At 33.1% G+C, this 14,461-nt stretch overlaps 1 protein-coding gene across 1 annotated transcript; it reads right to left on the bottom strand.

The window, feature by feature from the left end:
• Window positions 1-2,290: 2,290 nt before the first annotated feature.
• LOC125842114 (kirola-like) lies at window positions 2,291-5,451 on the bottom strand. The gene is made up of 2 exons (XM_049521322.1): window positions 5,222-5,451; window positions 2,291-2,704 (listed from the first exon to the last, which is right to left on the bottom strand). Exons 1-2 carry the CDS (start codon window positions 5,406-5,408, stop codon window positions 2,451-2,453), a joined length of 441 nt encoding a protein of 146 aa, XP_049377279.1. The 5' UTR covers window positions 5,409-5,451; the 3' UTR covers window positions 2,291-2,450.
• Window positions 5,452-14,461: the final 9,010 nt, after the last annotated feature.

The raw sequence follows: 14,461 nt of genomic DNA, 5'->3' as shown, positions 1-14,461 counted from the left end.
TTATATACTGATAATGTGACATTTGAAAACTAGAGCATGTATATTTGTTTAACTGACCTAGCATGTGTAATTCATTAACTAAGAGAATCTACATAACTAGGGTTCTGAGTTTCATGCAAAGAACTTAGCAACGGTTCCACAAAAACATAATAATCTGATTATGAATACTCTAATAGCTAAATCACAACTAATATGTATGGTCTTATAAACCCTAGGTCTAAGCAAGATATAGGAATCAAGAATCTGACTGAATTCTAGGGACCTAGTGGATGAAAGGAATCCACCAGTGAAATCCCACATACCTGGTGACGAAATTCATAGAGAAATCTTTCGATTTCGGGTCTAGAACTGAAAAAACTTGTTGCGTTCTTGGAAGGGTTTGGTAGACTCTTTTCTCCTCTTTCTCTCTAAGTTTGATGATTTTTTGGTGAATGAATTGCTTAGTATAGTTTTGACTAAGTTACTAGGTTCAAACTGACCAATACTACGTAGTTTAAGGGTTAAACGACGTAGTTTAGGTGTCCAACATATAGGCGAAAAGACCAAAATGGTCCCACTTAAAAACTGACGGGGGACCTTCCACGACCCCTATAACGGTCTGTCAAAGGAACCATGGCCTGCAAAGTGGGTCGTGATCCTTGGCTAGTGACTACTGGTTCTGGGAGGCCCATTTACGGTTTACTTCACGGACCATGTGGAGGACCACGGATAGTGAAGGTCACCGCGGTTTTCCACTTGGGGCTGAGGTTTACTGGTCCTGGATGATGGACCCCTCCACGAGCCGTCATTGGGACCACGGCCCGTGGTGGCCTTCGTGGTCTTACCCCCTTACCCTAATGACTCTGCCTGGCTTACACAGCCTCCCCACGGCTCATGGGGTGGTCCCGTGGTCCACCTCTTCTGGATGATCATGAGCCACGGGAAGGTCAACAGAATGTGGTTCCTTTCAGGGTCTATGAACCTTACCGTGGTTCACCAATTTCTGTTGCAAAGTCCAAGTCTATTTTTCTGAGGTGTTACAACACTAAGCTCACGATCGCGGTGACCGAATATGGCCAAAGGCATGCAAATGTGAAGAGGAATATGGGCTGCACCAACTAATGCAGATTAGCTAGTTCCACAAGGCTTAAAATCCTTGATGGGGTACTAAGCAATTCGTTCAGAACCCTGTGCAAGCAAATGAACTATGCTACACAACTGAATTCGGCATTTCAAACTCAATGGAATTGTCAAAACATCCACCCAAAGCTATTCGACAAAAAAGTGTGTCCCAAACCCATATCTAATTCCTCCATTTTAAGTCTTCTTAAAATGATCTCAGAAGCCTTGAGATCCACACTGAAGGTATTTTTGGAGAAAACTCAACATTCCAAAGCTAAAGGAACCATCAGAGTTGCATTATGAAGTCGTCTATCTGAAGTTTTAACCGAAGTAAACTGTTCAAACTTTAAAAGCTCCAAAACACGAAAACTTAGACAAAAACCAAATGAATGATCAGGTGACTATACTGTTCAACCCTCCAAGTCCTAAATGACTTTGGGTTCCTATAAGAATACTCTAAACATTGAAAAGAATGCATTAAAGGGAAAACGGCCTAGACGGTCATTCAAATTTGGTGTTTTCTTATCGATTAAATTATAATATATCTTTGTGTTTAGTAAGAAAACCAACCTTTTTTGTTTAATGGAAAGGAAAAGGAATTCCAAGAGTTAGAGAGGAAATTGGGTCGAAATACAATCAAAGTCAAAATTAAAATAGTATCGAGGAGAGGGATAGAGCAAATGGGGATAGACAAAGAGAGAAAGAGGGTGGAGAGATGAGGAGAAAAGAGAGAGAGATAGATAGAGAGAGAGAGAGAGAGAGAGAGGTGAGGAAATCTTGTAGGAAACTACCAATAGATGAATGATTATCTAATTATTTTTCTTTAAAGTGAGATCTAGTAGATATGGTAAGGATGTTTGTCTAAATAGTACTCTTTAAATATGAAATTGTAGGTGTTAGTTTATTTAGATAATTAGTTTTGAATATTTTACCGCATAACATCAAAATGATTATAAAAATCATAATTTACAATTAAAAGGATTATGTCTCGATTAAAAATTAAATAATAACTTATAATTCTTTTAAGAGGATACATATCAAATTAACCATCAAAATGTCTTTTAAAAAAAGTATCAACCAATTTTGTCCATAATATTTCATCTAAATTTGTGTAAGCACTTGGAAAAGCCCATCATATATATATTATTAACATTGAACACGCCTACGTACACAAATCGTGTAACATATATCACACCAAACACTTTTATTGATTCATAAAGAGATTTACAATAGAACTAATACTTCATCAAGCTCCTGAAGCATATATCACACCAAGTAGTTTTATTTATTAACAAAGATTTAGGAGAGTCATAATACTTCATCATGTTATTAGAAATGGGAAATGATATCTATTTCCCAACATGGTGAGTCTCAAGGTCCTTGATGAGACCAATAAGGAACTCCATAAAATCCAGGGGCTCTGGAGTATTTTCATTCAATTTCTCATACACAAGAGTCCAAGTGATCAAGTTTTCGTCTGCAGTCAATGTAAGTGTCATTGACTTATATATTTCATTCATAAATCCTTCATTAAAATTGAAAGTGATTGTTTTTTCCTCATCGTCTATGTATAGGACTTGTTTGGCATACCTCTCTTTTCCTCCTGTTATCAAACCAAATAAATTGAGGATACAAAAGAAGCAAAAGTACACACACTAAAGTTTATTAATGATAATGAACTTTTAGGTTATATTTTATTTTAAAAAATATACTAGTAGAAACGTATTTCTTAGTAACGTTTTAGGTTATATTTTATTAAAAAAAACCAATGATAAAAAGACAAAAACCTGACAAACTAAACAAACATAAAATGTTATTGTGAGTACCGTTTTATAATTCGTTACTCTAAGCCACATTTTACAGCTAAAACGTGACTCACACTAACGTTTCTCTGGAATGACTAAAAATTAAAATTCAATCTTGTACAAGCCTCAATCAACTTTATTCAACTTTCCACTATTAAAATGGATACATAGTTTGAACACACATTCAGAAATATATATGATTTTCTCTTCATAAATATTTCATAGACAATACTGTTTACAACAAAGGAAAAAAAAGTGAGAAGGGTTGCACATATTAGAGCTTATTTTGTATCCTTTCAGTTTCATAATTTGTAAATAAATCATATGAGAGAAGTTCTTCTAGCCTAAGGTACAATCCCTTCCAAATATTAGACCAATCTGTTTCTTATGATTATTAAATACTAGTTCCTGGATACGTGCGTCATGTGTCCATATAAATTCTTATAGATCTATTAGAACAATTTAAATTATATTAAAACATGTATGGTTTGAACTTTGGTGAGTAGTTAGTAAAAAATGAATTTACAAATGACTAATTTGAGCATAAATAAAAAACTTACAACAATCAAGAGTTAATAGAAAATTAAATTAAATAAGTCTACTAGAGAGAAGATACAAAAAATATTTTTTTTTAAAAAGAATAAATAACAACATGCATATTCTTATTAAGACTTTAATCATAAAAATATAGATGGAAAAAAGAAATATATAAATTTTGTACATAATTTTTCGAGTTATTGGCTACACCTTCTCCCAAAATCAATCAAAATTCAAGAGTCTTCTTCATCAAGTCAAACTTAAATATGAATCAAATAATATAATAGTGATAAGAGTTTTACTATTCTAACTATAGAATGAAAATGATGCTTTTGGGTAAGGGTCTCATGAAATATACAAGATGAATTATATAGATAAAAACGGAGGAATACCAAAAGATATCTTAAAGTTTTAAATTATATAATTGGAGGTTATAAATATGAAAAACATGAGAGATTATGAATATTAATAATAACAATTGAATAAGTAATTAGATATAAGTTATGAAAGTAAATATTTAAAGAAAATTAAAAAATAAAGAAGAGAAAAAGATTAATCACCAAAAAAGGAAGAAAGAAACTCTAAAAAGTAAGAAAAAGTGTGTGTGTGTGTGAGGGGGGGCGGGGTCTATGTTATAGGAAGAAGAGGAAAATGTCACTCATAAAAGATCAGTATAAAGAATGTATTTGAGTCTTGGAGGATTAATGATATGTTGTTACATAAGATATTTAAGGTATAATTATTTATTATTTATGAGTAAATAAGGCAACTACTAAAAAATGTGGTAACTATTGGATAAAAATATGAATTTGTAATATTTTAAGATCTTCTCACTTTCATTATTTCATATAATAATATTATCCAATTATTATTTAATATTAAATTTATTAGATATTGTATATTTATTTTGTTTAGTATAGAGATAAAATGATGGCTAATATGAAAACGAAAAGAAGTAGAAAAGATGTATTTGTACCTTAATAATTATTTATTATTTAATTTATGAGAAGAAGTAAAAGAGATTTATCATTATAGTAATTAATAGCTATTTATCATGTAAATTGGAACGTTTTTGTAGATCAAAATTAAAAAATTAATGAATAATTTAAATAATTTTTTATTCTATTATTGTATTAACTCAAATTTACAGGGATACTTTGGCATTTCAACTTTCAACTTTTTTCCCCACTTTTAGTAATAAATGATATGATATGATATGATATATATACACACACTTAAGTTAGTGTAATAAATCACCCAGTGAAATATGATGTTATTTAAAAATAACTTTATAATCTAAAATTTTATTTGTTCTTTAGAATTTTAATTCGGGGTTCTTACTCTAAATAAACATACTGCAAGAATTTTATCTAGAGAATTTCTTTGTGACCATTAACTAAAAATATTGGTATTTACTCTGTCCTTTTTATGAACTTTTACCATTTGAAGAATCAATTTTTTTTGGTTGATTATGATTTCTTGGACTCTTTCAAAATATTTTGAATCATTAACGGTACTCTATGTACTCTTCAACCAATTGAAACTAGGTGTTAGTACTTTTAATCTCCCAACTTTTATACAAAATGATGTAAACTTTTAGAATATGTGTAAAGCCATCTTCTCATAATACTCTCTCCCTACTTATTTTTTCTTTCGATCCTTATTTTCATGTAAAGATGTAAAATGCATTACGAAATATAAAAAGGGAGAGAAAACTAATTCATTGCTCACTTTTACTAAAGTTAATCAAAATATCATGAAATGAATAAGTGACTTACCAAGAATAATATTCCAGCTAACAACAGAGTTAGTTTTTCCCAATTGACCTTCATGAATTGTGAAGTTTGTTATCTTATCAGGAGACATGGAGGATGTTTTGTGTGGATTTGATTTGAAGTGCTCATAAAGCAAATGTCCAGAACACTTCATTTCTATTTGAGAGATCAACTTGCCTTTTAAACCCATTTCCTTATAAGCGATTGTGATTTCCTAACAAGAGAACGTTTACAAATTTAGTGAGAGGCATTTTCGCCTTTATATAGAGTGCAGATTGTTAATAAGTAAATCATTTCGCATGATTGTACATTAAGTTAATCTAATCATATGTACAGTGACAAAGTCAAGTGGGAGCAACAAGGGTTCCATTTAAACCCCCTATGATTAATATATATATATATATATATATATATATTTATGGTTAATAGAATTTTTATGTATATACAATAGTTGTTGAATCACATTCACTTTTAAGTGCATTTTACGTATTTAAATTTTGAACTTACTTAGTGAAAATCGTAACAATGTCATTGATGTCAACATGTCATTATTTAATAACAAAGCTCCATACCTAATTTTTTTTATGAAATAGAAATAATTATTACGTACGCATAATAAAAATTATTTCATGTATCATTTTTGCCCCTTTGTTTTGAAGAATATGGATCAATTTGTATCGTTAAGGTGGCAAATTTATGTAAGAAATTTACATAAGGAAAATGTGAAATACATATCTCATTTTCAACCATGTCTGTTATCTAGGAACTTGAAATTTTCAATTCAAATTTTCTCCAGATCATTCAGAAATTGAAATTCAATCTCTTCGAGATATTTCTCTTATTATTTGATAATAATATAAGATCCTTTAAATATGTAACTTTTTATAATTAGAAAATAGTAGCATTTTAGTCCTTTTCAAAAAGAATACTTTTATGATTTTTAGCAACACTATTTTTTTACATCATATGTTTTAGACCACAAAATTAAAAGACATTTCCATATATGTAATATATCTTTAATTTATGATAATAAGATTCAAGAGTCTTTTTTACTTTTTTAAAACTCCATCGCAAGTAAAAATAGGTCTAACTAATTGAAATGGGAGAGTACTACTTCCGTATATTGTCTTCATAAAATACATAGTAATTCTTGATATATCTTCAATAACTACTTCATGTCAATAAGGTACTGTTAACGCTTTGTTAAAAACAACGATGCTATTTGATGGTAAATTTCTAACATAGCTCTAGGTAGCCATATGTTAAGTTGAAAAAGTTGCTCAAAGAAAGTTTTCAAAAATCCTAAATAGGAGGTGAGCATAGTTTGGAAAAATCTAAAAACAAATTTTTTATATTTAATTTGAATTTTATGTTTATGAATTGGACTTCAACATTTATTTGTAAGAAATAAAATTTTTGTATTGGATATCAGATCAAGTACTATGGATTTTTTGATATCCGAAAATTCTAAATTTTATACTTATACTCAATCCTACCCATATGATAGGTAGGCTATGCTAATAAATTTTATTTCTAATGCTCCAGTGGATTAAATCCAATGGTCCTACCAATTATATCATATCTCCTATTGACTAATACTGCATAGATTCATTAGTTAACATAAAATAATAGTTATTGCCATCTCTAATTTCATATATTTTTTGTGGCAACTCATCTAAATAAAAAAGAAAAATGTTCCACAAGTAAAGCTTAATACACCGTGGGCGGCAGAATGACCTCAATCATTGTATAAAGTTAATCATTCTAAGGAAATGAGTTAAAAATATCTTATAACTATGCGAAATTAAACAAAAATGCTCTCCGTCAATAGATTGGTCAAAATATGCTCTTGTCATTAATAATTTGACTCAATAATGCCCCTATTGTTACTTTATTGGGTTAAAAAATATTTTTTCCCTAATAATAATACTATATATTTTCTGTTAAGCCATATAATTTTCCTAATAAATATATTATTTTAAAGATTTATTTTACTGTTTCTTCTCTTAAATTCTCTTTAAGTAATAAAAAAATTGAAAGTAATTTTCTATACTTATTTTCATTTCAATAATTAAAATAAAATAATCTCATATTTTTTAATTGATAATATTAGTCATATATATACGATCATAGTTATTAATTATTATTTTTATTTATATAACGATAAAATTCTTTTTCTAATAAAATATGAAATATTATTATTTCTAAATCTTTTCCAAATTGAAGAAGGATAACTGTTTGCTAATATAATTCTTGATATTAAAGTTAATATACGACAATCTTAATGTCATAAAAAGATAAAATTTATCACACTGCTTCAAATAATCAAATATCGTCCATAGTGTTATGGTTGACCACTTTTTTTTTTCATTTTAACTTTTAAACCAATGAATATACTAACAAATATTTATCCTACTTGCATTAAAAAATATTATGAAACTTTTTTACTGTCTTTCCAAATAAAAATTAATGAAGGTGTGTATAAAAATATTTATTGCCAAGTTTTAAAATTGTTGTTCGGATTTTAGAAGAAAAAAACAAGAAAAAACTTCTCTAGTTGTATTTGGTATTTTGTTACAATTAAATTGTGATATATCTTTGTGTTTAGTAGGAAAACCAACTTTTTTTTTGTTTAAAGGACAGGAAAAGGAATTCCTCGAGCCAGAGGGGAAGTGAGGTAAAATTGAATCAAAGTGAAGGTAAAATAGAGTCGAGGGAAGGGTGAGAGAAAAGAGGGATAGAGAAAGAGAGAAAGAGTTAAGGTGGGGAATTTTCTTGATTAGCATTAAAGCTAAGTTAAAAATGAAGATGATATTTGATGGTAGATTTCTAACATAGCTTTAGGTAGCCATGTGTTAAGTTGAAAAATTTGTCAGAGAAAGTTTCCCCTAATTCTAATAGGGGGTGGTGAGCATAATGTGGGAAAATTGAAAATCCAAATTTTTGATATTTAGTTTGAATATTCGGATTATGAATTGGACCTCAAATTTTATTTTTGAGAATTATGAATTTTATATGAAATATCAGATCAAGTACTATGTATTTTTTGATATCTAAAAGTCCTAAATTTATACTTATTGTACTAACCCCGAAGGTCACTTTTAGAAAATTACCATTTTACCCCTCCGATAATGTAACACCCCGTATGCTAGAACTACCAAAATGCAGATTTCAGAAGTTGTAGGTGCCATCGACAGGCACCACCCATGGACCGTAGGGTGACCCATGGTCTGTCCTGGTGGTCTGTGGTTCACCACCTGCAACCCCCTCCCAGAAAAGCCCAGAAAACTGGTTAAGGGTCGACCCACGGACCGTAGGTCAGACCACGGGCCACGGTCCTGGTCCGTGGATCAGACCCCTCAGATGTCAGTCTCAGAACCCCGCCGACGGTCGCCAGGACGTACCGTCGATCCATCCACGGACCGTTGGTGACCCCCGACAACTTTTAAGTCAGTGGTCGTTTAGTATTTTCCCTATGCATTGGATCCCTAAACTACGTCGTTTAACCCCTAAACTACATAGTTTTGGTCAGTTTTAGCCTAGTAACTAAATTAGAACTTACCCAAGTTAATTCATTCTCCAAAATTCATCCAATTAGAATGAAAAGAGGAGAAAAAAGTCGAGTAGCCCTAGTCCAAGAACGCAACAAGGTTTTGTCCATTCCAGCCTCGAAATCAAATATTTCTCCATGAAATTCGTCACCAGGTATGTGGGATTTCACTAGTGGATTCCTTTCACCCGGTAGGTCCCTAGATTTCAGTCAGATTCTTGATTCCCCTTGATATTATCTAGACCTAGGGTTTCTTAAATGTTAGAAATTGTTGGGTTTTAGCTGTTAGAATGATCCAAATCAGATTATCATATTGTTGCTTAGTTCCTTGCATGATATTCAGAACCCTAGTAGTGTATATTCATTTAGTTCATGAATTACACTAGCTAGGTCAGTTTAAATAGAAATACATGCCTTAGATGTTGAATGTTCCATTATCAGTACTTAGTGTTGCATTTTCAGATTTGCATGTCAGGTTATTGAGCTATCCAGTTTACTTCAGTTATGTTATAGTTTCCATACATTCAATTGGGAGTAGGCTTTAAACCGAGTTGGACTAGGGTTAGTCACCCTCAAGTCCCAGAACTATGTGCCCTCGTAGGTTATAAGTCCCCTCTGTGAGCATCAGTTTAGTGATCACGCTAGTCATGCCTCTATACCTCTGGTAGGGTATATTGGGTCCTCTCGATGGAGCGTATACATTGAACTCCATGTTTAGCTCACGTGGTTTTATGTTAGTTATTAGTAGCTCCTACAGTCAGATTCTAGTGTATTGACCAGGTTATCCGTTATAGTTCAGTCTTCAGTTTCAGTACATTATAAACGTGGTCACTACATTCAGTTAGTTCAAATTGAACATGTTTAGAATACTTATCATGTTCAGATTATAGCATTGCCTTATCGCTTTGTTCAGTTATATGTTTTATTCAGCTTTATTCTATCCTACAAGATCAATACCTTTCAAGTACTGACACATACTCTGTGCTACATCTTCTTGTGATGTAGGTTCAGGTCCTCAACATTTAGACCATGCATAGATCGGTTCCGGATCTCCAGTTTAGCAACATCAATGGTGAGTCCTCATTCTATGAGGACGATTGACATGATTATCTTTCAACTTTCAGTCTTTAGTTTCAGTTTTTGCTAGATTTAGCTGGGGTATGTCCCAGCATTTCTAGTCAGTTAGAGGCTTTATTTCAGACATAGTTAGATTCAATTTTAGCTTTGGAGTTTGATCATTCAGTTGTCCTTAAACTCTTAATTTATTTATTTAGATAGTAATGGGTATTCCCTATCATTTTAGTTTATCTCATATCTTATGCTTCCACACAATAATTCTTTTAAGTATGCTTATGATATGACAGCTCAAGGTTAGCTTGGGGTCACTCGTGATCCTAGGTCCCGTGTTTACGCCATAGGGGTAGCTTCGGGGAGTAACAAACTTGGTATCAGAGCATTATGTTTAAGTGTCCTATGATGTCTGAAAAGCCACACTAAGTAAAGTCCTTTTAATTGGTGTGAAGTGCACCACATCTAATGAGAGGGAGGCTACGAGGTGTTCTAGGAAAACTCCACTTTCTTGCTACTCTTTGTCACGTCCCGAGCTTACACCCCGGACGTAGCTGGCACTCGAGAACCATTGCTAGCCCTAAGCGAACCCTTGGCTTGGCTTAACTCATAGCGGAAGACTTAAAACATTAATACAAGGATTTAATGCATCTTTACTCAACTGATTAAAATATAACTTAGAACGTTTAAAGATAAAACATTCAAATTAGCCAAAGTGGCAACTCAAGTCTTAACATAAGCAATAACAATGTAAAGACAAAAGAACTACTAACTGTCTATGAAGCCTCTAAACTAGGAGGGATGTCAGGACAAGACTCCCGATCATCCTAACAACTGAAAACTATTAAAGCAATACAAATAGGGGTCTTCCGAAAAGCAAGGAGGCTCACCACAAGACTCTGAATGGTCAACTGGATCAACGAAGCGCTGGATACTGATCCTGGTTACCTGTATCTGCATCAGAATAAGATGCAGACCAACTAGCATCAATACATTGAATGTACGGGCATTCAAAGGGAATGCTAAAACAAGACATAAGCTTGAAAGGAACTGAAAGAACATACCTGGGCTCAACTGAACTGAACTTAATCATTTCAATCTAAACCAATAATGTAAATGCGATATAAATAAAAGCTTTTAAAACATGGATAACAACTCTGTGTATTTAGAAATACAATAATAACTCTGTATGTATGCAAATATACAAATGAACTTTAGATGTATATAAAAATACAATTCACTCAATGTCTATAAGAATACAAAATATTGTTGTGGGAGTTTCTCTAACCGACAACCATCACTTTAGAGCTATGTGATGATACATCACTTTGCCTCACACTGCCAGGGCCGTCTAATACCTTGCCAAGGGCATAGAACCTAACTCACTAAGTGGATCCACTAGTCTATGCTAAAAAGTACTAAGGAAGCATCTAAAAAGTATGACCCTTTTCTACCCATGATGGCTATATGGTTTATGGGGGCTGAGAGTTGTCTGAACTCTCCCCCATATCGGTGCTTAATACTACTCCTAAAATATACTAGCTCTTTATGTTTTACAACATAAATTCTTTCTGTGGTTTGAGATAATTGATCAAAACTTAGCTCAAAGGCTCTCTTGGAAATTAAAGTTTCATGTCTTGCTTAATTGTGAAAGCATTTACTATTTATTGAAAAACTTAGCTCAAAGGCTCTTTTGGAAATCAGTGTTTCCTTTCTTGTTTAAAATGTGAAAACATTTAATCTTTAGGAATACATAGTCCTGATATACTCTTTTGAAGAAAAGACTTTACTCTTTACTCTTTACTCAACTCAAAACTCAAGTTTTAAAACAAAGTTAAAACATTTGCAAAAGACTTTTGGAAAACTCTATGAACTTCTCTTGACTTGACTCTCAACTTTCCTTGAATTGAATTATGGATTCAAGGTTCATGATCTCATGTTTATGGATGATTTCATGATGTTTAGACGTACCTTAGAGTGTAGAAATCAACTAGAAAACTTAGGTACGTTGCTAGGACTCAAACAGAAAGAAGTGAGAAAGGTTAGAGGACTTGGCATCCCTGGCGCTCTGAGTGGTGCCGGGCGCCAGAGCCCAAACTTCAGAGCCTGGGTTGGGATGCACTGGCTGTCGTGGCGCCCTAGAACCCTAACTTCAGCCACTGATGTGGGGTGCTCTGAGTGGTGCGGCACCCCATCCCCTTCCCCAAATTTTTGACGAATTTCCTTGGTCGTTTTTCATCTTAAACCCTCTAGATTTGATTGGTTCCTTCCCCAAACACTTAGATTCGACTACATAACCAAAATATGCAAGAATCTACTAGAAACGACATCTATTGTTCATGAATTTAAATCAAGAACTTCAACAATCAAGAACCTAATAGAAACTCCAACGAAATCCATCAAGAACTCAATTTCTGTACTTTCAATAGCATAAATTCACTGAAATAAATCATTATTGGCGCGTGGGTGAACGAACCCAACGCTATAGGATCTGACATACCTCGTAGGGATCACCCCTTGACGAAATCCACAAGCCTAGCTTTAAGAGCTCGACGATTCCTTGCCTCTTCTCCTATTTTCTCCTATTCTTTTCTCTTCTCTCAAAACCCTAACTCTTTTTGAAGAGGCGTAAACTTAACCAAATCATTTTAGACCCCAACTTAATTACCAAAAATGAAATTAAATAATAGGGTAGTGAAAAGACCAAAGTACCCTTCTAAAATCCGGTTTTTGACTTTCTTTATCTAGACAACCCAACTTCAAATAGGCATATCTCTGTCATACGAACTCAAAAATGGCCAAACTTGGTGGTGTTGGAAAGATAATTCAAATATATTTCCTACGATATCGAGTAGCATACCCAACTCATCCTGATCTAAGAGTTATGGTCGTTTGAAGTTGACCAAAAACTTCTACTTAACTTAACTTGGTCAAACTTTCCAAATTTGATTATTTCCAAAAGGGAAAAGGGACAAATATACCCCCGAACTTTTGACAATGGTATGTCAATACCCTCCGTCATACTTTTCGTCCACTAATGCCCTCGCCGTCCAATAACTAGTGCACATTTGCCCCTCCCACTAACGGAAGACTCTTTTTGTACACGTGGCACAATCCTACGCCTCAACCCGGGTTGACCAAATCTTTAACCCAAATTCCAAATACCCATTTAACCCGCCCAATTACCCATTTAACAAACTATCTACAAACCTAAAGAAAAAGCCCCATTTACTTTCACTCTTCTTCTTCCTCGTAAGGTCGCCGCCATCGTTGCCGTCTCCCACCCCCTCACCCCCTTCTCCTCCTCCTTCTTCTTTTATCTTTCCATATACTCTTTCAATCATCTATTTGAACAATTAAACAAAAGAGATCAAGAATTCAGAGCACCTATTTCTACAAAGAAAAAAATGCCTTGCCAAAATCTTGAAGAAGAGACTTAAAATCACTTTGCCTTGGATAAAGTTTCTGCAAATTAAATTTATTAACATCATCTATCAGAAAAAATAATAATTAGAGTAATCAAAAATGAAACAAAACATAACCAAATCAAAATATTAATTGCAATTTATTTGCATGCTCTACTACTTGTATGTCCTTTTTGGTAAAGAAAGAGTAAGGGCACAAATACGTCTGATGCAATTTCAGGAAGGATAACTTCCAGCAAAGACTGAAATTATATAGAATTTGGATCCTATTTGTAGTTGATCTGCCAATTCTTTGAGAAAGTGAGTTCCATTTGTAGTTTTCATTCAAATCTGAACATTGTTCAACCCCATAATCCCAAAAACACTGATACAGATTCAGAATTCAACACATTGAGGGTTCTCAAACATGAACATCAAGCTTCAACCTGAAAAATTTCCAATCAAATCATGCAATGCACCACGAAATTATTTTTGATTTCTGCAAAGAAAAAAACTAAACCCATGAAAGAAAAATGAGATTATGAGCTAATACAACATATGTTTCTTCTCCAAATGGAAAGAAAGTTCTAGAAATTTTCTGCAATCTTCTTCTTCTTAACTAAAATCAAAAAATAAATTCAAATCTTCAACCCCACAATCCCAAAAACTCGATTTAGATTCAGATTTCAACACATGTTCGAGATTTCTACCTGGGGTTCTCAAATATGAACAAATTTTGATGTGGGTAATGGGTGTATTGGGCGAGTTAAATGGGTAATGGGGTGGGTTAAACAGGTATTTCAAATTTGGGTTAAATATTTGGTCAATCCGGGTTGAGGCGTAGGATTGTGCCATGTGTAAAAAATGAGTTTTCCATTAGTGGGAGGGGCAAATGTGCACTAGTTATTGGACGGCGAGGGCACTAATGAATGAAATGTATGACGAAGGGTATTGACATACCATTTTCGAAAGTTCGGGGGTATATTTGTCCCTTTTCCCTTTCCAAAAAAATGGCTTCTTTCTAATTCTTGTTCTTTAAAATAACAGAGTGTTACAATTTTCCCCCCTTGGGAACATTCGTCCTCGAATGAGATTACTCTTAGTAGGCTAAGGGTGTAACATCTACCATCTAGCTCAAACACCCAACAAGAAAAATATAAATACAACACGCCAACTTAAAATAAATGCCAAGAAAAGGATTAGTACCTTAATTGGGAACTT

Source organism: Solanum stenotomum, chromosome 10, assembly GCF_019186545.1.
Source record: "Solanum stenotomum isolate F172 chromosome 10, ASM1918654v1, whole genome shotgun sequence".
NCBI classification, from domain to species: Eukaryota; Viridiplantae; Streptophyta; class Magnoliopsida; order Solanales; family Solanaceae; genus Solanum; species Solanum stenotomum.
The sequence above is the reverse complement of the archived record's forward strand: the minus strand, read 5'-3'. Positions and strand labels throughout refer to the sequence as shown.

Bases quoted from the DNA above. Each gene is read 5' to 3' on its own strand.
- LOC125842114 (XM_049521322.1), bottom strand. From the start codon at position 5,408: ATGGGTTTAAAAGGCAAGTTGATCTCTCAAATAGAAATGAAGTGTTCT. The intron at 2,705-5,221 runs GTAAGTCACTTA...GTTTGATAACAG, and splicing joins TAGCTGGAATATTATTCTTG to GAGGAAAAGAGAGGTATGCC.